This window comes from Pleurodeles waltl, chromosome 4_1 (assembly GCF_031143425.1).
Source record: "Pleurodeles waltl isolate 20211129_DDA chromosome 4_1, aPleWal1.hap1.20221129, whole genome shotgun sequence".
Taxonomy (NCBI): Eukaryota; Metazoa; Chordata; class Amphibia; order Caudata; family Salamandridae; genus Pleurodeles; species Pleurodeles waltl.
Genome location: NC_090442.1, coordinates 165567995 through 165591068, shown reverse-complemented (window position 1 = coordinate 165591068; position 23074 = coordinate 165567995). Strand labels below are relative to the sequence as shown.

Below are 23074 nucleotides of genomic sequence, written 5' to 3'. Positions count from 1 at the left end.
AAAACCACAAGCCGAGCTCAACAGGAGCCACATCCAGAAGGAGAGAAATCTTCCAACGAGAACTAAGTCCACAGAGCTGTCTTCTCCGATAGATGAGCAGCGGAAGATGTAAACTTCACAGTGTCTTCTGATCAGACCCTAAAATAGCAAAAATAACTGAAGGTATTATCCTTTGAAATAGATGTACCAATATCAACATTTCTGTGAGCAAATCTATATAAAAACAAGGGAGGGCAAAGTCCTTGAACATGTATAATAATAAAATACAAAAGATTCTTAACATTAAATTCTGATAAGAGTCGTAAATATATATATATATCTATATATATATATCTATATCTATATATAGAATCCTCACCTCCGGTCCTTAATAGAATTGAAAATTCTTGACGTGTAAGCTAGAATTTTTTTAATTCTATGTCAGGCTCCGATTATGCTTTTTTAAAATTGTCCAATTACCACTGTAGCGACATCAACAACAGGTTTGTGATAGAACTTATGAAAAGTAAACTCAAAAGACCAGCCTGCCGCCCTCATAATGTCCTCTAAAGGAGAACCTAAGGCATATGTCTTAGAAGCCATGGCTCACCTTGCTGAATGTGACCCAATTTTTTTTGTATCTATACCAGCTTTATTTATTAACCATTTCATCCATCTAGATAATGTAGCGGGCGAAAACGGTTTCTGTAATTAAATTAATAATTGAGCCCTGGAGTCCTGTCGGAATTCTTCAGTGGCTACTTCATAAGCTTTTAAGCATTGAACTACACACAAATGTGGATTATCAGAAAACATCAGATAAGTTACTGACCTGCAATTAGTTTTAGTCCTTCTTGTGATGGTAAAGGTAACACCTTCAGGAGAATAAACTCTCCCTCCCAGACCCAAAGCTCTGACATCTGATACTCTTTTACAGGAAATAAGGCAGAGTAACATAGTTCATTTCGCTGAAATCTGTTTTCGAGAAAGATACCTATTAGAAGGCCGAATGTCCGCAATACAACATTCACATCTCATAAAGAAGAATATCGGGCCTGAGGAGGATTCGGCATGCAGATACCTTTCATAACCTTACATACCAGAGGATATTACCCTACAGGCTTACCTTCAATATGCTCATGCCCAGCAGAGATGGCGGATCGGAATTTTTAAACGTTCTATATGCTAATCCTGAAACTGCAAGTTCAGCTAAGAAATTTACAATCAACTCAACGTCTGACCACATGGGATCGAAACCCCGCCTGTCACACCAACTACTCCATCTGCACCAGGCTGAGGTGTATCGCTTAGGAGTGCCTGCCGCACAAGCCTGTTTGATGAAATTTGCAGCTCGCGGTGAAAGGCCTGGGGAATGCCATCTTGACCTGAAACCACCCAAACCATCAATATCAGTTTCTCTGACAAGACCAGTAGATGTTGAAGGCCCTCCGGACTCATCTGATGATTCTGACGAGGTGGAATGAGAAATGGAGGACCACAAGTTAAATGTAGAGCTACCTGGAACCACGGTTGGGCTCTCCAGAATGGGGTCACTAGAATAATCTCCACTTTCTGTCACTGTATGAGAGACAGAACCCTGGAAATCATCAGAAACAGTGGAAAGGCATACCCCCGAAACTGCGTCCAATCCTGAAGAAAGGCATCTGTCGCCAGAGCCAGAGGGTCCGGATGCCAGCTGAAAAATTTCGTTATCTGAGCGTTCAGACGCGAAGGATCCCACTCTCAGATTATCTGGATTAAAATCATTGGATCCAGTTTCCAATCACTGGAATCCCTCAGAAATCTGGAGTTCCAGTACGCTATAGTGTTCTGGGAACCTAGAAGATAATCCGCTAGGACAACCAGACAATGGCTGAGGCAATAATGCCAGAATTCCTTGGCAATTTCTGCCAGAATCCTGGACTTCGGCCCCCCCCCAATTTGTTGGCATACCGGACTGCTGATATATTGTCCATCTTCAATAAGGGTAGAGACACTTTATGGCAAAAGAGCCCACCAGAAGCTCCAAACAATTGATGTGAAGATTCTGCTCCAAACTCGAGCATCGACCCCTAGTCACCAAAGAACCGCAACAAGCTCCCCAGCCTCAACGGCTGGCATCCGATTCGATCACCACATCTGGGTAAGAACCGAAAATGGCTCTGCCATTCCAAGCTTCTATATGCTGGAGCCACCAATGAATCTCCGACCTCACTTCGTCGGATAACAGAATTAGCTCAGAATAATTCAGACCCTTCCGGAAGTGTTGGATTTGGAGTCTCTGCAGAGTACGATAGTGAAGGGGAGCCTAAAAAATGGCCTGATTAGAGGAAGCCAGAAGACCCAATAACTGGCAATCGTCCTCAACGACACAGTCGGGCTGACTAATGCAGACTTCAATTCCCTCTTGATGTTGCCAATTTTCTGAGACGGAAGAATAAGCTGTGAGTGGACTGAATCCATCCTAAAACCCAGGAATTCCATCACCTGAGACAGACTCAATAATGACTTCTGCACATTGATAAGGAAGCCCAGCTCCTGTAAAAGATGAATAGTCCATTCTAAATGAGTCAGGAGAGTCTGTGTGTATCCTGAGCCATCAATAATATGTTGTCCAAATATATGATCAATCGCACCCCTTTGGCTCGAAGAGATTTTACCACTGGTCTTATCAGCTTTGTGAAGCACCAGGGGGCTGACGATAGACTGAGAGGTAGAGCATTGAACTCCAGGCAGTGACCCCTCCACAGGAATTGTAAATATCTCCTTTATGGAGGAAAAATGTCAATCAAGACATAGGCGTCCTTTATGTCTAGGCGGACCATATAATAGAATATCTCTCAACACGTGTATTCCTTCCATTTTGAAGTGTCTGTACAAGATCCAATAATTGAAATCTTTTAGGCTTAACACAAGACGATGACCCCCGCCTTTCTTGTCTACTAAGAAAATGGGGCTGATAAAGCCGTACGGGTGAGGGGAGGAAAAACGTACTGCCCCTTTGTTGATCAGGGCTTGAAACTCTAAGTCTATAAAGGACTGATCTGCAAGGGAAAAATACATTTGAAGAGGGGGTTTCAATTGCTTTGGAGCACTGAGAAACTCAAGCCGGAACCCCAATACCATCTGAAGAACCCAAGGATCCCCAGAACTCTGTTTCCAATTGTCCAGAAACAATCCCACTCAGCCCCCCAGAAGTACCTGAGATTGTGGGATAATGCTTACCGGAGTATCCAGCGTCTTGAATTGCTCCCTGTTGTCCCCGGTGGGGCCCTCTACGGAATCTGGAGTGTCCTCCTCTGGAGCGGGTGGGATAGAAGGTGGAGTCTGCAGATTGATCTCCATACCAATCTCCTCTCTCTCTGGGGTAATAGTTCTGAGGACTTGAAAAAGAGCCTTGGCCGGACATTCGCCCTTCATAACAACCGGCCCTGAGAAAAAGGCCTCTTTTAAAAACCTTTTTGAGGGACATCTGTGCCTTATAGAGGGAGGAAAAAGTAGAGCAGAACTTAGCCAGTTCTTTAAAGAATGAAGACCAAAATAGTAATCCGTCAGCCGAAGGGTCAGCCTCTGAGGTGGCCAAATCATTTAGTTTAGGGTCGATATGCATGAGTATGGACTACCTGCGTTCTGAAGAGATTGCGCAATTAGTATTGCCAAGTTGAAAAATGGCTCTTTGTGCACAACCAAATAAAACGTCAGTGTTCACCGGGGTCCCTGATTCCTTAGAGTGGATGGCCATTTCTAGAATCTTTGTCAAAGGACCAGACATATCTAGCAACTTGTCCTGGCAGTTACGTCACCATCTGTCCAGACCCTTTTTTGGGTCTCTAGCGAATTCTTTCATAAAGGTCACCATAGTGGGTCAATTTCCTGAGTGTCTGCAACCTTTCCCTCCAGATCTGGTCTAGGACATTCTGCTCGAAGGCGGGACCGGATCTCCTTATTGAAGCTCTTGCGAATGTTGGACTGAACATACTTTGCCACTTCTGGGGGAGGAATCCAATTGGACGCCCTGGGGTGTACAATCTCTGTGGGATCGAAATCTAGGACCTTAAGAGGGGAAACTTGATTTTTAGGCTTCTTGCTGGGTCCCAGAACCTCAGAGTCATCAAAATCCTCAGAAGAGGAATTTTTGTTTGTCGAAGATGGGGAAAAAACAGAGGGGGTCATTACAACATTGGTGGGCGGCAACCGCTGCCCGCCAAGTTGTAACCGCTGTGCGGCCGCATTGCGGTGCCCATTATGACATCCCCACTGGGCCGCAACATGGGAGCCGGCTCCAAATGGAGCCGGCGGTGTTGCGGCCGTTCGACGGGTGCAGTTGCACCCGTCGCGCTTTTCACTGTCTGCTGTGCAGACAGTGAAAAGCTGCATGGGGCCCTGTCAGGGGGCCGCTGCACTGCCCATGCCAGTGGCATGGGCAGTGCAGGGGCCCCCAGGGGCCCCGCGACTCCCCGTACCGCCAGCCTTTTCCTGGCGGTTCAAACCTCCAGGAAAAGGCTGGCGGTACGGGGACTCGTAATCCCCTCGGCGCGCTGCAAGCAGCGCTGCCCTGGCGGATTATCACCGCCGGGGCAAATGTGGCGGGAAACCGCCGGCCCCGGCGGTGCGACCGCAGCGCTACCGCTGGGGTCGTAATCCCCTCTGAAGCACCGCCAGCCTGTTGGCGGTGCTTCAGCCAAAACAGCCCTGGCGGTCTTGGACCGCCAAGGTTGTAATGAGGGCCAGAGTCTTTTTTGGTGCTATAATTATGCTCACTAGCTCGTTTACATCGAAGTTTCTCAAAAGCGTCAGCATGGACATCCACAGACGCAGAATCCAATCCCTTATCTAAGTTCTTAGATTTTGATTGAGATTTAGACCCCTTATTCTGAGTCTGGGGCTCCTGCAGCCAACCCTGGGTGCGAGCATAATCAAATAATTGGCCAGAAAAAGGTCCTAAAACCCCTACAAGGGCATCGTTGACAGATTGTTGAACCCTACAATCAAGGGCTTTGACTAGGTTCTTAAACAAGACATTTCTTTCACTCTGTGCTTTTCTCAAGGCTGCAGTAAGATAGGTTGCCGGCAAAAGTGGTACGCTTTGTCTCTAATGTTCACAGAAACATGTACACTCTTACGTGGGGATCCTTTCTTGGAACATCAGGTGTTTTATTATAAAAACACTACTTTGACCCATGTACATTAGAGGGAGATTCCAGCCAGATGACCACGACTGTATGTTGATTGCTGAGTGCTTTGCTGCAGCTGCTTATGTAGACTACAGGCCTCTTGCTCAGGTATGAGGGATGATGTCTTCCGGGGGGAACCTGAAGGGCAGCATTAGATCTTAACATGCTGTGCTCTAACTTAGCCTAGGTAGGAGCTACTCTTAACAACTTTACTGACAATATGGTAGCGTTATATTTATGTTTCACTCTCCGTGTCACAATTTTAATCCTGTTATGCTTCATCGTCCTAGGTATTGCAATACACGCTTTATTATCTAAGATGCAGTTACTTCAATAAAACCTTATTGAACTATATTCTGCCCCTGATTGTCCTTGCATGCATGAGACTAATGTAACTGAGAGAAACGGATGAGATCTGAGTGACCACGATTTTCCTGAGGAGTCAAGTGTGTCATGCGCTTGGTTGTCCAATCATCCCTGCTCTAGGCTGGAGATGAGGCACTGCTAGCTAGCTGAAACAAAACCCGGTTTAGGCCGACAGGTGTCACCTGGTGTGGGTTCAGACTCAGTCCCCCGCAGTACAAGTGATTCTGCCGCCCAAATCCAGTAGTCTCATTAGAAAAATGAGAACCTACCAAATCCAGTAGTCTCATTAGAATAATGAGAACCTACGTGACAATATAGGGCAAAAACTACAGTACACAAGCATAAAAGTACTGTAAGCAATTGAGTACTTATCTGGCGCGGAGCAGCAAAGAAAGAGGAAGTGACTTAAGGGGTCATGGTTTATATGGAGAGGGGTCTCGAGTTGTGATTGGAACATGTGATTTAATGTAAAGCATCATGTGTATTGATGTTTTTTGTTTACTGTTATTTGATTGGCTGTTGTGTTGAGACAGCAAAAGAAAGAGAAAGCATTATCGGAGCCTCCGGTCCTGACATAGAATTGCGAAACAAGGACTACAGTAGGCAATAGCAGAATAGCACTGAGCCTGCTACACACTTACACGGTCTCTGGAGCTGATCACCAGAGACATCAGAATTCAGGCTGTCACGCCTCCCGGAAAGGGCAAAGACAACTTAAACAGGAACTGGTATTTTGTGTAGGTGCTAACGGTGCCCGCTTTAGTTCAATGTTAACTCTGCACATATTTCCACAGTCACCCATAATTCGTATAACATGCAGCACATAGAACACGCTTCATACACCATGGGGGGAGGGGAAGGACCTAGTCATGACTGCATGGGCTTTGCGGAGAAGAACTGGTAGGCTGCCCACCCATCAGAGGGACAAGTAAAGCAGCCGGTGTCCATAAACTATAATCAGCTGCTGCGACCGTCTGTCTTCTCTACAGGCTACACCCGTATGGATCTGTAGATTGTGGGAAAGTTTGTTCTGTATAGGGTATGTTTTAGATAACCTGAATACAAGTGCCAATTTCAAATCTAACACTGTTTTCTAGTTGACAAAGTAACAGGCAAGAGGAGTGAAGCTTAAGGGTGGAGCTCTAATGTAAAAGAGGGAATTAGGTCTAGGTATTTATTGCTGAGATTATAGTTTATGTTGTAACAGGTGTTCTCAATTAATAGACAGCCTTTCAGCCAATTTTCTATTAACCAAAAAGAAGTAATGCACTATAATGGCAAGATCTGTTCATAAGATCAAAACTGTTATGAATTATTCAGAAAAATAAAGAACTTTCTGAAAGTGAGAATAACTTTACCATATGTGACAAATCGCAAAAATATCGAGTTCGCTCACTGTGTTGGGTCAGTTCACATTTAAAAAACAAAGGAATAGTTGATCAATGGTGGACATATGACACAAATCACAAAAAAGGGAGCTGGGGCTGAAGGATCAAAGCTCTTTATCATGACGACACGTCACACCTCCCTCAAAATAGGGCTAAAGGAAAGTAGGCACCCTCTATAGGGGTTACTTTGAAGTTTTCAGAGCTTCTACAAAAGCAGGTCCTCACTGCAGTGCCAACAGATATCTCAGGTCTGATTGTTGACAACCTGGCAGGCCATATTTAGTTACAACAAGCACGGATGTTTATATACTTCTATGAAGTAACTCAACGCCACTGATCCTCAGAACCGCATTGCAAACCCGAAGAGGAAGAAAAAGCCTCTACATAAAGATGTTTATAGACTATAAAAAGTCTGCCTATCCATGGTGCTCTTTTCCTGTGGGTATTGGAGACAGCCTAACAGATGGGTGCTCTGGGGAGGTCTGTGCAACAGTTTCCAAGTGGTCGATACTCTTAAGGTCTAAATGCTCCCAACAACTTTAAAACATCATTAAAACTTTTCTTGATGTTGATCTTCTGCACTGGTGCTTAACACCGAATCAAGAGATTAAAAATTCTGGTTTACGCTTTTCTGCAGAGACTACACCATTCCCATGCGAATTGCCCATTAGCGCCCCAGTGTCTAGCTCAGTCAATTACAAGACTGATAAAGCCTGACACCTCACATCAACTTCCTGTCTTCTCCACCACAAGAGATCTGATATTCATCGTGTCTTAAACACACATCATGGGTTGACAATAATTTGAGGTGACTTTGCTATTTTTAATCCATTTACCAATTTCCTTGTTTAACGAGCAGTCAGCTTCACCCTTTCCTTTTACTTGGGCCGCTTTTGATGGTCACTAAACGAAGTTTGCTTTTGCTCCATCATCGTCACTAGAGGTTTCTCTTTTTATTTAAAGTTTCTTTTGACCTTGAAGTTCTTCATACAGTTTGACTGTCTTGTTGTAAATTGTGACACTTGCCTCGTGTATAGCTTCCCATATGCTATAACCTACCAGTGCGAGGCTACCAGTGATACAGCAGGTGCAATGCACCGGGGCCCAGAGGTGGGAGGGGGTCCAACTACAACAGCCCTTGAGCCGCTAACCATGCGGGAGTTCTGAAGGTGAAGGGGTATGAAAGAAGACTTAACATTTTGTTTTTATCTTGTCATATTAGCTGTGCATTCAAATGCAGAAGTCAAATGTTAATTTAGTCTGACAATTTGCTGCTCAATTTTTTGACATGGAGATTAGTTTTATCTTTTGCTTACTGCAACGTGTGAGGATTTTGGAAAGGGAACTACGTGTATATCTTGCTGTGTGAAAGGAAAGGCTGTAGGATCTCATTTTCTCCTACAAAACAGCAAAATGTAAATGCCTATAAATGAACTGTACAAATATTTCAGAATAAATAAACAGGAAAGCACAAATGCAGTACTTGCTTTGGAATCAAACATTTTAATAGACTAAAACAAATGAAGACACTTTACTTGGTGATGTACAAATGACAAACATTAGCTGAAATCCGACTTTCACGCATTATCGTTTGTGCGCTAAATAGTTTCATCAGTAAAATGTGCTTTCTATTAATGACAGTCTGCTACCACATCATGCTTTAGTAATATATTTGTGACAGTTTACGCCTTAATGCAGTTCCAGCTACATACTACACTCTTATCTCTCGCCTGCTAAATGGGCATGGCTCATTTGCAATACTTATTCTGTGTGTGACACAAGGATACAGGGTTGGATTGGTCTTTAGGGAAATCAGACAGTGCTCGAGAACCTGTCTGATAGATCAGTGTGCTGACCATTTGTGTCTGTTTGTCAACCTGTTTCATGGTCTGCTGGGCCAGTTATTACTGTGGATTTCCCTAATATTAAAAAAATTATTTTCTACAGCATGCTGAAATCCATGCAGGCTTCCATACATTGCAAAACACTTACACAGCATGTATTTACATGTTCAAAATAGTCCAATTTACAAACATAGGCCACTCTTTTACCTAATTCGCTAATGGAGGCTACTTTTATTTTTGTGCCTGGGCTTATTTTCAGACCTGTTCCAAACCTGCTAGATTTTTTGGGGAATTCCTATGAGTAACATTGATGGAAGCACCACCAGTCTAAAAATTGTTCCAGCACCACTGCCTACCAGAGTCAGAGGAGCTCTTACAGCACTAGGAGCTTGCTGTGAACTCGGTCCAAGTCCATCCGCTTCAGGAGTCAGACTCTAAACAGCAGAACGTATTGAAGCACCTGTGGGGGCTCTCTGATAACCTAATTTCACGCACTGAATGGCCGAACGGTGCACATGCTCACTTTTGTCAATGGAGAGTGCACTATTCGACCTGGCTGCCTGATGCTAGCAAAAGTCAAAGATGTTATGCCCATGGTACAGGGTGGCTTCTGAAGACAAGGCAGTCACAGTAATCACTGCATTCAACCTCATGGATGGAGGGCAGACAAAGGCAGTTAGTGAAAGAAGATAGACATACTAAGGACAGAGTCCTGGGATTAGGAACATGAATGATGTGAGTAATGTTTGTTTAATTTTATGCTACAAAAATGCACAGAAAATGTTAAACAACTTCATGGGGTCACTAATGGCCAATTCTTAATTGCTAAATCCAAAAGAAAGAATAGTTATCCTTCTGAGACCTGCAAAAACCAGTCAGAATCTCAGAAAACAAGATGTTGCTCCCTAGAGCGAGATACTGAGAGAGGTGCACGAAAACCTCGGCTTCACCCTCGACTCCTCACTCTCCATGGCAAAGCAGGTCAGCGCCATCTCCTCCTCCTGCTACAACAACCTCTGCATGCTTCGCAGAGTTTACAAATGGATCCCAACAGAAACAAGAAAAACAGTAACCCAGGCCCTCGTCAGCAGCAGACTCGACTACGGCAACGCCCTCTACACCGGTATCTCATCCAAACTCCTACAACGCCTCCAACGCATCCAAAACGCCTCCGCCCGACTCATCCTCAACATCCCTCGCCACTGCCACATCACCCCCCACCTAAGAGACCTGCACTAGCTCCCCGTCAACAAGAGGATCACCTTCAAGCTCCTCACCCACGCACACAAGGCACTCCACAACACCGGACCAACATACCTGAACAACAGACTCAGCTTCTACACCCCACCCGGCAGCCCCGCTCCGCCAACCTCGCCCTCGCCTCCATCCCCCGCATCCGGCGCAAATCTTCCGGCGGCAGATCATTCTCGTACCTCGCCGCCAAGACCTGGAACACCCTCCCGTCAGATCTACGACAGACCCAGGACCTTCTTTCCTTCAGAAAACTCCTCAAGACTTGGCTCTTCGAGCAGTAGCAGCACCCTGCCCCCCCCCCCCCCAGCGCCTTGAAACCCTCACGGGTATGTAGCACGCTTCACAAATTGATTGATTGATTGATTGGTGGAAATCAAGTAACTGTTATACCCAATGCTGTCATAGAAGTGGGCAAGCCAGCAAATTAAAAGGGAGAGCCGAGTTAAGGATCTGTCTTGGCTCTAAGAGCCCAGGCATAAGCTGAGCCATTAGAACATTTGGCATGGACATCATGCAATAAATATTACATAAAAATATGATATAGTGTCTTCAAAATTTAAAAATATATATTTCTTTGATGTGTTTCACCTTAGTATGTCAGATTATATCACTGCATTGAAAGGTGTTTATTAAAAGTGTTAATTATTAAGCATAAACTTAGGAACATTAATGCCCACACTCCCCACTCCGACAGCCAAATAATAATTGAACTAAGAGTAAGTCAATTGTCATGTGGATCCTATATGTGGGCTATATTATTATTTCACATAGAACAACTTGTAGTCCATTAAGTCCAACAGAAGAGAGATTTTTGTACAGCACACATCCCTGCGTATTTCAAGGTTTTCTTATATGCAATAATGAAAAAAATAGGAGGCAGATAAAATAATAATTGCCTTGGATCGCAAAAATTGGTTGAGTGGCCAAGGCAGGATCCCTTGTTTCTTTGTCTCATATTGTGTAATTCAGCCACTAGATTGGTATCCTCTTCTAGTTCCTACTTGACATCAAAGTTTAGTGGTTTGTCTTTCATTCTTAGTGCTTGCGGGTAGAGCATGAGTAGCAGGCAGAAGCCACAAGAAAGCTCTGCTCATTTTAGGCTCAATGGCTCAGGAGGACCTCAAGTTGAACCAGAGCCTAACATCTCACTCTTGCCTTCAGCAGCTCCCCCATCATTATACTTTACTCTGGATATGCCTGCAATGGGCTTAGATGCTGCTGCTAGTGTGATACCTGTTTTGTATGTGAGAACATCTTAGCTTGCACTGCTGATGACTATCTTGTACCTGTGCTGCGTGTGAAGGGAACTTACACTGCTGCCATTTGTTGCGCATTCTGCATGTTTCGACCCACGTTTGGACTGCTGCTACAGAAGCTGTCCATGTTCTGTGCATGTGAGGAGGCTTGCATTGTTTCTGACCTGATCTGTATGTGTTCTATGCGTGTGAGGGAAGCGTGTACTCATGCCCGGTGCTGTACCTGTTTTGAGTGTGGAAATCTTGCTATGCGTGTAGTCAAGCTTGCACTCATACAAACCAGTGGTGTTGCGTACACTTTTACCAAATTTAAAATACTCTTTGTTCATTGAATTTGAGAGAGGTGTTAAATGGTGCTGCCCAGTGCCAAACCTGTTTCATGTCTTTGAAGGAAGCTTGCACTGGTTCTGCAAAACCACACATGTCCCATGTCTTTTAAGGAAGCTTGTACTGGCTATCCCTGCACTACCAAACTTGTGCCACATATTTGAAGCCAACTTGCGCTGACCAAGGAGGGCTCCATGTCTTTAATTGAAGTTTGCACTGGCCCTGCAGTACCACATTTGCTCCTTGTCTTTGAAGAAACCTTGCACTGTCTGGTCCTGCAGTAGCATACTTTTTCCATGTCCTTGAGCGAGGCTTGCACTGTCCCTGCAGTACCACATGTGTTCCATTTCTTTGCAGGAAGCTTGCAGTGACTGGCCCTGCAGCACCACACTTTTTCAATGCCTTTGACGAAAGCTTGCACAGTCTGGCTGTGCAATGCCACACTTGTTGCATTTCTTTGAAAGAAGCTTGCACTGACTGGCCCTGCTGTAACATACTTGTTCCAGGTCTTTGAAGCAGGCCTGCACTGGCATTGCAGTGCCACATTAGTTCTGTGCCTCGAAGGAAGCTTGCTTTGGCCCTGCAGTGCCATGCTTGTTCCATGTCTTTGAATGAATCTTCAACAGGCCTTGCAGTATAACATTTTGTCCTATGTCTTTGAAGGAAGTGTGCACTGGCTAGCAGGGCAGTACCACACTAGTTCCACGTCCTTGAAGGACGCTTTCACAGGCTAGCTTTGCAGTACACCACTTTTTCCATTTCATTGAAGGAAGCTTGCGCTGGTTGGCACTGAAGTATTATACTTTTTCCATCTCTTTGAAGGAAGCTTGCACTGGCTGGCACTGAAGTACCACACTTGCTCCATGTCTTTGAAGGAAACTTGCAATGACCCTACAGCTTCTTTAAATGAAGCTTGTGTGTACTGGCCCTGCAGTAGCACACTAATTCTATGTCTTTGAGGGAAGCTTGCAATGACCTGCCCTGCAATATAAAACTTGGGTCATGTCTTTGAGTGAACATGCTCTGGCTCTGCAGCATTACACCTGTTCCATGTCTTTGAAGGAAACTTGCACTGGTCCTGCACTACCACCCTTGTTCCATGGCTTTGAATGAAGCTTGTGCTAGTCTTGTGGTTTTCTTTGAAGAAAACGTGCACAGACTGGCACTGCAGTACAACACTTGTTCCCTGTCTTGGATGAAAACTTGCACTGGTCCTTCAGTGGCACACTTATTCCATGTCTGTGAAGGAATCATACAGAGGTTGGCACAGCAGTACCACACCTGGTCCATGTCCATGAAGGAAACTTGTACTGGTCCTACAGTACAATACTTGATTGGTGTCTGTGAAGAAAACCCGCAGTGGTCCTACAGTGCCATACTTGATTGATGTCTGTGAAGAAAACTTTCACTGGTCCTGCAGTACCACACTTGTTCCATGTCTCTCAAGAAAGATTGTGATGCTCTTTACCACTGTTGGATGTCCTGTGCATGTGAGCTAAGGATCTGTTGAGGTCCTGCTTTGTATGGTCTATTTATTATTGTGTGTTTTAGGTCTGGCCAAAAGACTGTTTTAGCTGTCTCACCAGCCTCATGTTTTCTCACAAAATTATACATAATCTTGTTTAGAGAAAATGGGCTCTCGGTGAACCCACTTCAGTTATTCATCGGACAAAATGCCATTCATATTTTGGTTCAGCCCTTCAGAACAGCATACATGCAACTGAGCAGTGGATCAGCCCTCTTCAGCCACTGGCCTTGGTGACAATGTTTGGCTCTGCCCAGTAGACAACTGCTGGTCTTTAGAATGTCAGGTAGTTTAGTAACAGTATTTTGCTTGCTTACTCTGCATCCTGAGGATTCTGACCTCAGGAGAGTTTTTCTTCAGTTCCTCCCCAGTTGCTCATCTACAACTGCAGGCTAGTGCTAACTGAGTAATGAGCAAAGCAGCTCTGCTGCCATTGCTACTGGACCACAACCTTCTTACGCAGAGCACCAGGTATCACTTCTGTAATCTTCAAAACCGTGCTACCATTTCAAAACATATTCTGCATACTGTATCATTTTTACTGCTCCAGTTTGGCAGATTAGTGCAAAACTTTAATTTTAAATTTATTTATTCACGCACACGTCCTCCTCATTTAGTTGGCATATTTATTTTAGCACATTCTTGTAGTACGAGGAAACATCACGACTGTCTTTTTAAAAGGCAAGTCAGCTTTGTTTTAATGCCACAACTCTTCCCCGCAAAAGTCCACAAAGCTAAGACTCACATAGGGGGTAATTCTGACCCTGGCAGTCCGACCGCGGAAGCACCGCCAACAGGCTGGCGGTGCTTCCATGGGCATTCTGACCGCGGCGGTACAGGCGCGGTCAGAAACGGGAAACCGGCGGTGTCCCGTCGGTTTCCCGCTGCCCCTGGGAATCCTCCACGGCGTCGCTGCAAGCAGCGCCGCCATGGGGATTCCGACCCCCTTCCCGCCAGCCTGGCTCTGGCGGTTTCCACCGCCAGAACCTGGCTGGCGGGAATGGGTGTCGTGGGGCCCCTGGGGGCCCCTGCAGTGCCCATGCCATCGGCATTGGGCACTCCAGGGGCCCCCTAACAGGGCCCCATTCAGATTTTCAGTGTCTGCGTGGCAGACACTGAAAATCGCGACGGGTGCAACTGCACCCGTCGCACCCCATCCACTCCACCGGCTCCATTCGGAGCCGGCATCCTCGTGGAAGGGGGTTTCCCACTGGGCTGGCGGGCGGCCTTCTGGCGGTCGCCCGCCAGCCCAGCGGGAAACTCAGAATGACCGCCGCGGTCTTTCGACCGCGGTACGGTCTTTCGACCGCGGTACGGTCTTCTGGCGGTTCCCGCCAGGCGGGCGGCTTCCATAGTCTGTAGTGCTAGTCCAAGTGTTATTTATGGCAGATTATATAAACTCACTGGACAATCAGGCGTCAGTGTAGCTTGCTTCAAGAGCTTTGAATTACACTATGGGACAAATGCATCAGACACTCAACTGTTCCTCCTATGCCACCACCCATCCAAATTCTGCTCCTTGCTAGTGAACAGTGTACCTGTGTGTAAGCAGCGTGGTTCTGTGTGTACAGGATAGCCACCATGTTTTGTGAGTTTATTGTGAGGGACAGTCCTCTGTGAATGCAGGATTAACATTATCTTTAGTGAGAGCAGGGTAAGTGGTTTACAGTTTGAACTTTGTGCATGTATGAGTGCAGCGTAATATGTGCCTATGTGAGGGCAGCAGCGTGAGTCGCTGCATGTTATGTCTCTGTGTGCATGCACTTTACAACGGCAATACATATTGGATTTGGTAATGCTTTTTAGGGTTATGGATCTGAGTTGCAGAAATGCCAGCATCTCTTACACACAGAGCAAGTGCAGCATAACAGCAGCAGTACATGTTCCCACTACACAGAGGGCAGTGTACACAGTACCAGTGCAAGCTTCCCTGGCACACACAGCAAGTGCAGTATTACAGCAGCAGTGCATGCTTCCCTCACATAGAGGGCAGTGTAAACAGTAACAGTGCGTGCTTACACTAAAGACCCCTCTCAGATGCAATGTAAAAGTGTCTCAAAAGGTGTCATTGGGTGGAAGGGTGAGAGGTTACCCAGTGGTAGCCACTAGAATTATGCGATTTTGCAGCGATTTTTGTATAATTACAGATTTGCCGCATTTGCCACATAATCCATCATTGCCACGTAATCTGCAGATTTTAACAAAAAATGTTTCTAGCTCAAACGGTTCAAAAGATATTAAAAATGCAGTGCATATGTTGCCGCACAGTGGAAGGCACTTTGCAAAGTTATATTTTTGTTGATATATTGCTATATTTGGGTGTTAAACTGGTACTAATGAGGTCCAACAATGCCCAGACAATGTTGCCAAGTTTGAAAATGACAATCTAATGAAGTAATAGTATCACAAAATGTGCCGCTTTATGCCGCATCTTTTGTGTTTTCTTGCTGCATAGTTTGCTCAGACCTGCTGCATAATATGGCCTTCCCCTGCTGCATAGTTCCGGTGGCCCTAGTTTTACTTTGAGGACAACCATTGTTCAGCAGCCATCTTGTTAGGTAGAACCTATTTCTTGACTTTTTGTCTCAAAATAAATATCACCGCCTGCCGTAGTTCACTGTGTTATGTATCCAATGAAGTATTGATATAATTAGCTGTTTGACGCAGTTCAAGTGAATGAAAGTTATTTTATAAATGTAGCGACATAAATATATTAACATGTACTTTTTATTGTTTTTTTAGAATCTAAAAGAAAGAAGAAAGAAGGCAGAAAAGCAGAGAAGATGCTGGATTAGAGCAGAGAGTGGCAACAACAACACATGTCAAGAGGAAGGACCCGGTCCGGAGCATCTGGATAACCTAACCATTGTGTTTCTGCATAGGAATATATCCTGAGATATTTATAGAGCAAGGATAGAATAGCAAGACCAAAAAGAATCTCTTTTTTACTCTAATGATTTTAATATGTATAAACCGTGAAATCTGTTAGACCAATTAAGTAATATGTTTACTTGAATTAGAAGTCGTTTACGTTGTGATGAGAAAATGAACATATGGAAAAATTAAATGTGTATGTCTTCATTTGAAACTACATATTGCCAGACTGAGAACTCTTGTTGCATGTGTTTGTCTTGCGCTCGCACTAATATCAGACATTTGGCCCAGGTGTGTCTACTCGAATGAGTTCTCCAAACCCACCCATCATATTTGAACACAAAAGTTCTGCTTAGGCTTTTTCACGAATGAGGTCCTTCATTAGTACATAGACGCTGGTCTCACAAACTTCACAGCATGGATTTTGTCTTCTTCACAATAGATCCATCTTTCCTTTCAGTGACATCGGTTGGAAAAGTTGCTACATTCTCCTTGCAGTTCCATGTGCTTGACTGGCAGTCTTTAGAAGAGGTTACCATTGTCCTCATAGTTGGTCCACAATCTTTGCTAAAGGCCACAGACTAACTTCAGGAATGACTTACACGTGGATGCCCCATAGCTTCTTATTGTTGGCTATCACACACTCAATGGTCTTCAAATTAGCAATGACATATGCTCTTCATGAGAGCATCCTTATTAAACTCATTGTCGACCCAAGACCCTTCCAGAGCGGTCCAGCATGATCCGAGCCACAGACACAAACCCTTCTTGACTGTTCCCATTTGCATTCATCACTGGCTCAAACTGTTCACAAGTAGCCCTTAACACAACTCATAATCCTCCCTAATGCTTTATGAAGGACCCTTAGTTCTTCACAAACATTGACTTAGACACACCACAAGTTGCCCTTATTTCTTCGTGTCACTGCTTTACACTTTGCATAAGTAGCATCACTTTACTTCAATGATCCAAACATTTCTTGAGTGGCCCTTCATTATCCTCATCAGTGGCTTTAGTACTCTGTTTATTATTATCCGCATTACTCTTCAAAGAACTTCACTATTCATCCCTAATTCCTTTCCTCATTGGCCGAAACACTAGAGGGTACTCATATGTGTCTCCACTGCGGTTGGGAAACTTTGCATGTTGCCATTTACTCAGATATGGCCATTACTCACCACATCATTCCCTCTCAAAGGAAGTATTCACCCTTCCTGATGATGACTTGTCAGTGGTGACATACTGCTCCTTATGTCCTAGTTGGACCAGCCCTTTGAGAGATACAGGCAGCACCTGGATCTGGGATTACATCTGCATTATGAATAGAACAATCTCCTACCACTTTCCTCATCTAGATCAGTTACTGGAAAAATAGTTTTATTAGCTGCTGTGTTTTACATTATTGTAATCTCCTCTGTATTATATTTTGTTCCTTCTTTCGTACAATTTCTTAACTGCTGTATTTACTGTACTTTGTATTCGATTGTACAGTGCGTGGGTGCCTGTCATGGCATGTACGCTCTATAAGTAACAAAATAATAAATAATTATTAACCATTAACACACCAGCTTCAAAGAATCTTTGTTATTCTTATTGTTATTTATTTATTGTGGATGCTATTAAAACCATAATTATTCACCCATTTCAGATCCTTCAGTATATTATTCTAGATATGCCTTACTGACTAGTACTAGCATTCAAAGGTTGGGGATGGAGAGTTGGTAGACAATGGTCAGGTTTGTCACTTTTCTGCTACAGGAAAAGACAAGCATAAGGTGATCATGTTTTTCGGTTTAGTGTCAGATTTAATATGGTCCAAACTTCTCTTATCCTATCACTGGTTCATTTGTATTTAAATGTGGAAACTTTGGTAATTAATTTTATTACTGGGCCCTCATGTATTGATGGTGGGGGGCTTTTCTGGAGGTACACAAGGACTCATGAAGCTCATTAGCAAAAAAAATAAAAAAGTAAATAAAAATATTTAATTCAACTATTCCTTCTAAAGCCACTGAATTTGTCTCACATAGAAAAAAGGAGGCCCCTGGCATCTAGTATTGCAATAATGATGGGACCAGCATCTGGCACTGGAATAAGAGGTGTCCTCTATTCAAGACTCTCTTACCAATTGACATCACAAACAAAACAAAACAAGTAACTGCACAACACATTCATTCTTGAGAATTCAATACTAGGGAGGACTAAGCTGCCACTCGACGAAAGTGGTATATTCCCAAAATATTGTGTTTTTAATTCTATCTTATAAAAATAACATAGCGAGAATTAACTACCATAATATTGTGCAAATACGTATATGTAGGTAAGTAGATTTGATGTCCTAACTTCACATGCATGTATTTATGCACCTTTTTTCTTTCTCTCTCTCCCCAGGGGCATAACTTGGGGTGGTGTTTGCGGTGTGATACCTTCCACATAATTGTATTCTTGGGTTTGTAGTTGGCCCTGTGGGCCCTGAGTTGAGTCATCTATGTCTGTGTCGGTTTTTCTGCACCAGGAATAAAAGACAAAGTAATGAACATTTACCTAAAAACAGCAGAGAGAGACACACATAGATACATCTGGTGGCTGAATTTCAAAATGTGAAACCAGATAACCTGGGATCACTACCAGCTTCCCTGCTTGTCCAAAATGTGTGATCCTAGGCAAAGAGTTTACTTCACAGAGCCTCCTTTTTCTTTATCGTCACATACAAGAGCACTTTTAATTATTTATTTGAGTTCAGGATTTGCGGTGTAAAAAAACCTCTTATGTTTGATTTTATAGACTATAAAGTTGCCCACGATATTAAGAATCTATGATACATTTAGGATTTACATGACTACTCGCCTGTTTGTTTACTAACATCATTGTCCTTGGACGAGCCATTAATGGTACTAAGGTCATGTTTAAAAACTATTGTTTTTGATAAATGTCTGTTTATGCAGTGATATAATCTTATGTACTATGGTGAAATGCTTCTGCATGGTAAGGAAATAAGTTCTTTTGAGTTTTGAAGAGACTGCAGGACATTCTTACATTATAGTTGTTGCACTGTTTGCGACTTGGAGTTAGTACATGAACAGTCGGTCACTCAATAAAATGATCTATAAATGACTGGACATCTGGAGGCCTGCCTACATACAACGATTTGAGAACTCTACCATTAAGGCATTTTCGTAGCAGAGACAAAGAAGAGTGTGTGTGTGTCATGAAAATACATTTAAAATAAGTGAGCCCAGGTGGAGAATCCAGACTGCTGTGTTGCACGTGACCATAGTCTTGAGTTCCCTGGGAGAACTACCAGGCCCAGGAGGGATGGGAAAGGGTGTAGCTTGAAAGGAGGGTGTATGGGGGGTGTTTGGAGTGTGACACCCCCCAAATGAATTCTTGGCTTTGAAGTTAGGTCTGGAGGCCCTGTGTCACGTCTGCTACATCTGTGTCAGTTTTCTCTTGGTTCTCTTGTTAATTCCTTGGAGCAGAAACCCAAATACATATAGTGACTGATTTATCAAAAAAGTAGAAAATTGGCACCTGCAGAAGTACTCTATGAATGGGGGCATATTTGTTACTTTCTGGGATTCACTAACATTGGCAGTAGTAGGCTTGGAAAATTGCACGAGTCTCAGGTTTCAGGTACTACCGGCAATCTATCACCCAAAATAGTCTAACCAGTGGCAATCGTGGGGGGTAGCATTCAAATCTCTCGTTATTCGCCCATTGCACAACTTTAAACAGAATACAAAGCAGTACTGACCCTATTCCTCATGGAAATAGTCCATCACAAACCTTTGTTATTTCACTCCTCCACTCTAGAGCCCACTCTTCTCTCAGTTGGAAATTTGCACTCGCACCCCAAATCTCACTGACCAAGCTATGACTCTGTATGTGTCTGTCTGTCTGTCTCTCTCTCTATATATATACATATATATATATATATCTATATATATCTATATGTTCGATGGCATGTGTAGCTGCAGATACACATGCTGTGCATTATCCTGCCATCTAGTGTTGGGCTCGGAGTGTTACAAGTTGTTTTTCTTCGAAGAAGTCTTTTCGAGTCACGGGACCGAGTGGCTCCTCCCTTTCGGCTCCATTGCGCATGGGCGTCGACTCCATCTTAGATTGTTTTCTTTCCGCCATCGGGTTCGGACGTGTTCCTCTTCGCTCCGTAATTCGAATCGGGGAAACTTAGAAAATCATCGAAATTCATCGGTATTGTTTGCGTTCGCGACCGGTTTAGTATCATCACATCGGCACCGACAACAAGAGTGCTTCGGCGGCCCTTCGGGGCTTCCGCACTTAATCGAGGCCTGGTCGGCCCGACCACACCCGTCGACAAAGAACTAATGGACCAGACCCCTTTCCGTTACTGTCCGAAGTGCCACGCCAAGTATCCTTACACAGACCAGCATTGGGTCTGTAACCTATGTTTATCGCCCGAACACAGAGAGGATACTTGCGAGGCCTGCAGAGCGTTTCGATCCAAGAAGACCTTAAGAGATCGACGCGCAAGACGGTTACAGATGGCGTTGAAACAGTCGCAGCATCTCAACGCCAAGGAAGAAGAGATGCGGATATCCATCCAAGGTTCGGACTCGGATGAATCCGACGGGGATCGACCACCGACGGCGGCACAAAAAGTGAGTACACCTGCCCCCTCCCACACCCAAGGTCAGGTCAAGAAACAAAAGACCTCGGGGACGCCACTGCCGGAAGGCCATGGCTCAACCCAAAGAAAGGACGGTGACCAAGTAACATCGGCACCGAAAAAGGCCAAATCAGTGCCGAAGACTTCCGACTCCGGTCGAGAAACCGGCACCGAAAAGAGTCGGCATCGAATAATCGAATCGAGTAAACCTCGAAAGAGCCACTCGGAGCCGAAACCAACAATCTCCATTGGGGTTTCGATACTGAAAAAACTGGCTTCGGAGCCGAAAAAGGCATCCTACACGGAAGAGCAGGGGCTCTCTCTAGAGCTCAAAGAAAAGCACAGATTTGAGCAAGAACTGGATCTAGAAGAGTATGATCAAACTCAGCAAAGGCTAGAAATCCAGAAACATACAGGGAAGATACAAACTATCCCTCCGCTCAAGTCCAAAAGAAAACTGACTTTTCACGAGACTGAGATGCAACCAAAGGCCAAAGTGGTTAGACAAAGATCACCACCACCACAGTTCTCACCACAAACGTCCCCACTTAAATCTCCACAGTTGTCACCAGTGGGTACACCAATGGCACAGTCACCCACACATACTGGGATGACTCAAGACGATGCAGACCCCTGGGATCTATACGACCCACCAGTTTCGGACAATAGTCCAGAGTGTTATCCGACAAAACCTTTGCCACCAGAGGACAGTACGTCCTACACGCAGGTACTGGCTAGAGCAGCAACATTTCACAATGTAACAATGCACTCAGAACCAGTGAAAGACGACTTTCTGTTTAACACTCTGGCATCCACGCATGCATCGTATCAAAGCCTGCCAATGTTACCGGGCATGCTTAAACATGCACAACAGGTTTTCCAAGAACCAGTAAAAGGGAGAGCAATCACGCCAAGGGTCAAGAAAAAATATAAACCGCCCCCGTCAGACCCTGTGTTTATTACACAACAGCTCCCTCCGGACTCAGTGGTTGTGGGGGCTGCAAGAAAACGGGCTAACTCACAGTCATCAGGGGATGCGCCACCCCCTGATAAGGAAAGTCGTAAATTCGACGCGGCTGGGAAAAGAGTGGCATCGCAGGCAGCCAATCAGTGGCGAATCGCCAACTCACAAGCCCTCCTTGCCAGATACGACCAAGCACATTGGGACGAGATGCAAGACATCATCCAGCACCTCCCTAAAGAGCATCAAAAACGTGCCCAACAAGTGGTTGAAGAGGGACAGGCCATATCAAATAACCAGATCCGCTCTGCAATAGACTCTGCTGATACAGTGGAACGAACTGTAAATACAGCAGTAACAATTAGGAGGCATGCATGGCTGCGAAGTTCTGGGTTTAAACCAGAGATACAGCAAGCGGTATTGAATATGCCGTTTAATCAACAGCAACTATTCGGCCCAGAAGTGGATACTGCAATAGAAAAAATTAAGAAGGACACGGACACGGCCAAAGCCATGGGCGCGCTCTACTCCTCTCAATACAGGGGAACATTTAGGAAACCACAATTTAGGGGAGGGTTTAGACAGCAACCATCAGAACCATCTACCTCCCAAACAAAACCCACTTACCAATCTCAGTACCAGAGAGGGGGGTTTCGTGGTTCCTACAGAGGACAGTTCCCCAGAGGAAGAGGGAAATTCCAGCCTACCAAGCAGACCCCTGGTAGCAAGCAGTGACTTCAATGTCACACTTCCCCAACACACATCACCAGTGGGGGGGATATTAACGAAATACCACCACAATTGGACACACATTACCACAGTCACGTGGGTTCTATCAATTATCCAACATGGTTACTGCATAGAGTTCATAAGATTCCCTGCAGATGTTCCCCCAAGAACGCACAGAATGTCAATACAACACTTAGACCTATTAATCAAAATCTAAATTTTATACTACCAAAGTAAAGGAGGCTATTAATGCCCCCAGGGAACTTTTTAAGACTATTAAGGCCCTAACTGTGCCCATGAAACCGGCTGGTCTAGAAAACTCTCAGGGTTTCTGTGACAAAGTTGCTTTTCATTTTGAAAATAAGATATTGCAAATACATAACAACTTTGATGCCCAGATTATTCCCGAAGTATTACCCCCCATGATAACAGAGAGTGCTACAGCAGATGACCAGTCACTAATGTCATATTTCCAACCCCCTTCCATGGATACTATTAAAAAGAAGATTCTTGAAATTAAATCGGGCTCCCCTCTGGATCCGTGTCCTCCTTCCATTTTTCACTTGGTTCCGGATTTAATGGCACGGATGTTGGTCCCCATTTACCAAGAGGTAGCTATGTCTGGGGAGTACCCATCTATCTGGAAAGAAACTATAGTAGTACCCCTCAAGAAAAAACCAGAGGGGGATAATCAGGACATGAGCAATTTGCGGCCAATAGCACGTCTCCCGTTTTTGGCAAAGATT

At 44.5% G+C, this 23074-nt stretch overlaps 1 protein-coding gene across 1 annotated transcript in view; it reads left to right on the top strand.

Moving 5' to 3' along the window:
- Positions 1-17547, top strand: part of PTN (pleiotrophin) — a 193140-nt gene extending 175593 nt beyond the window's left edge. The window contains exon 5 of the mRNA XM_069227962.1: positions 15856-17547. Within this exon, the coding sequence (XP_069084063.1) occupies positions 15856-15908 (53 nt within the window). The 3' untranslated portion in view covers positions 15909-17547. The remainder of the gene's footprint in view (positions 1-15855) is intronic.
- The last annotated feature ends 5527 nt before the right edge of the window (positions 17548-23074 follow it).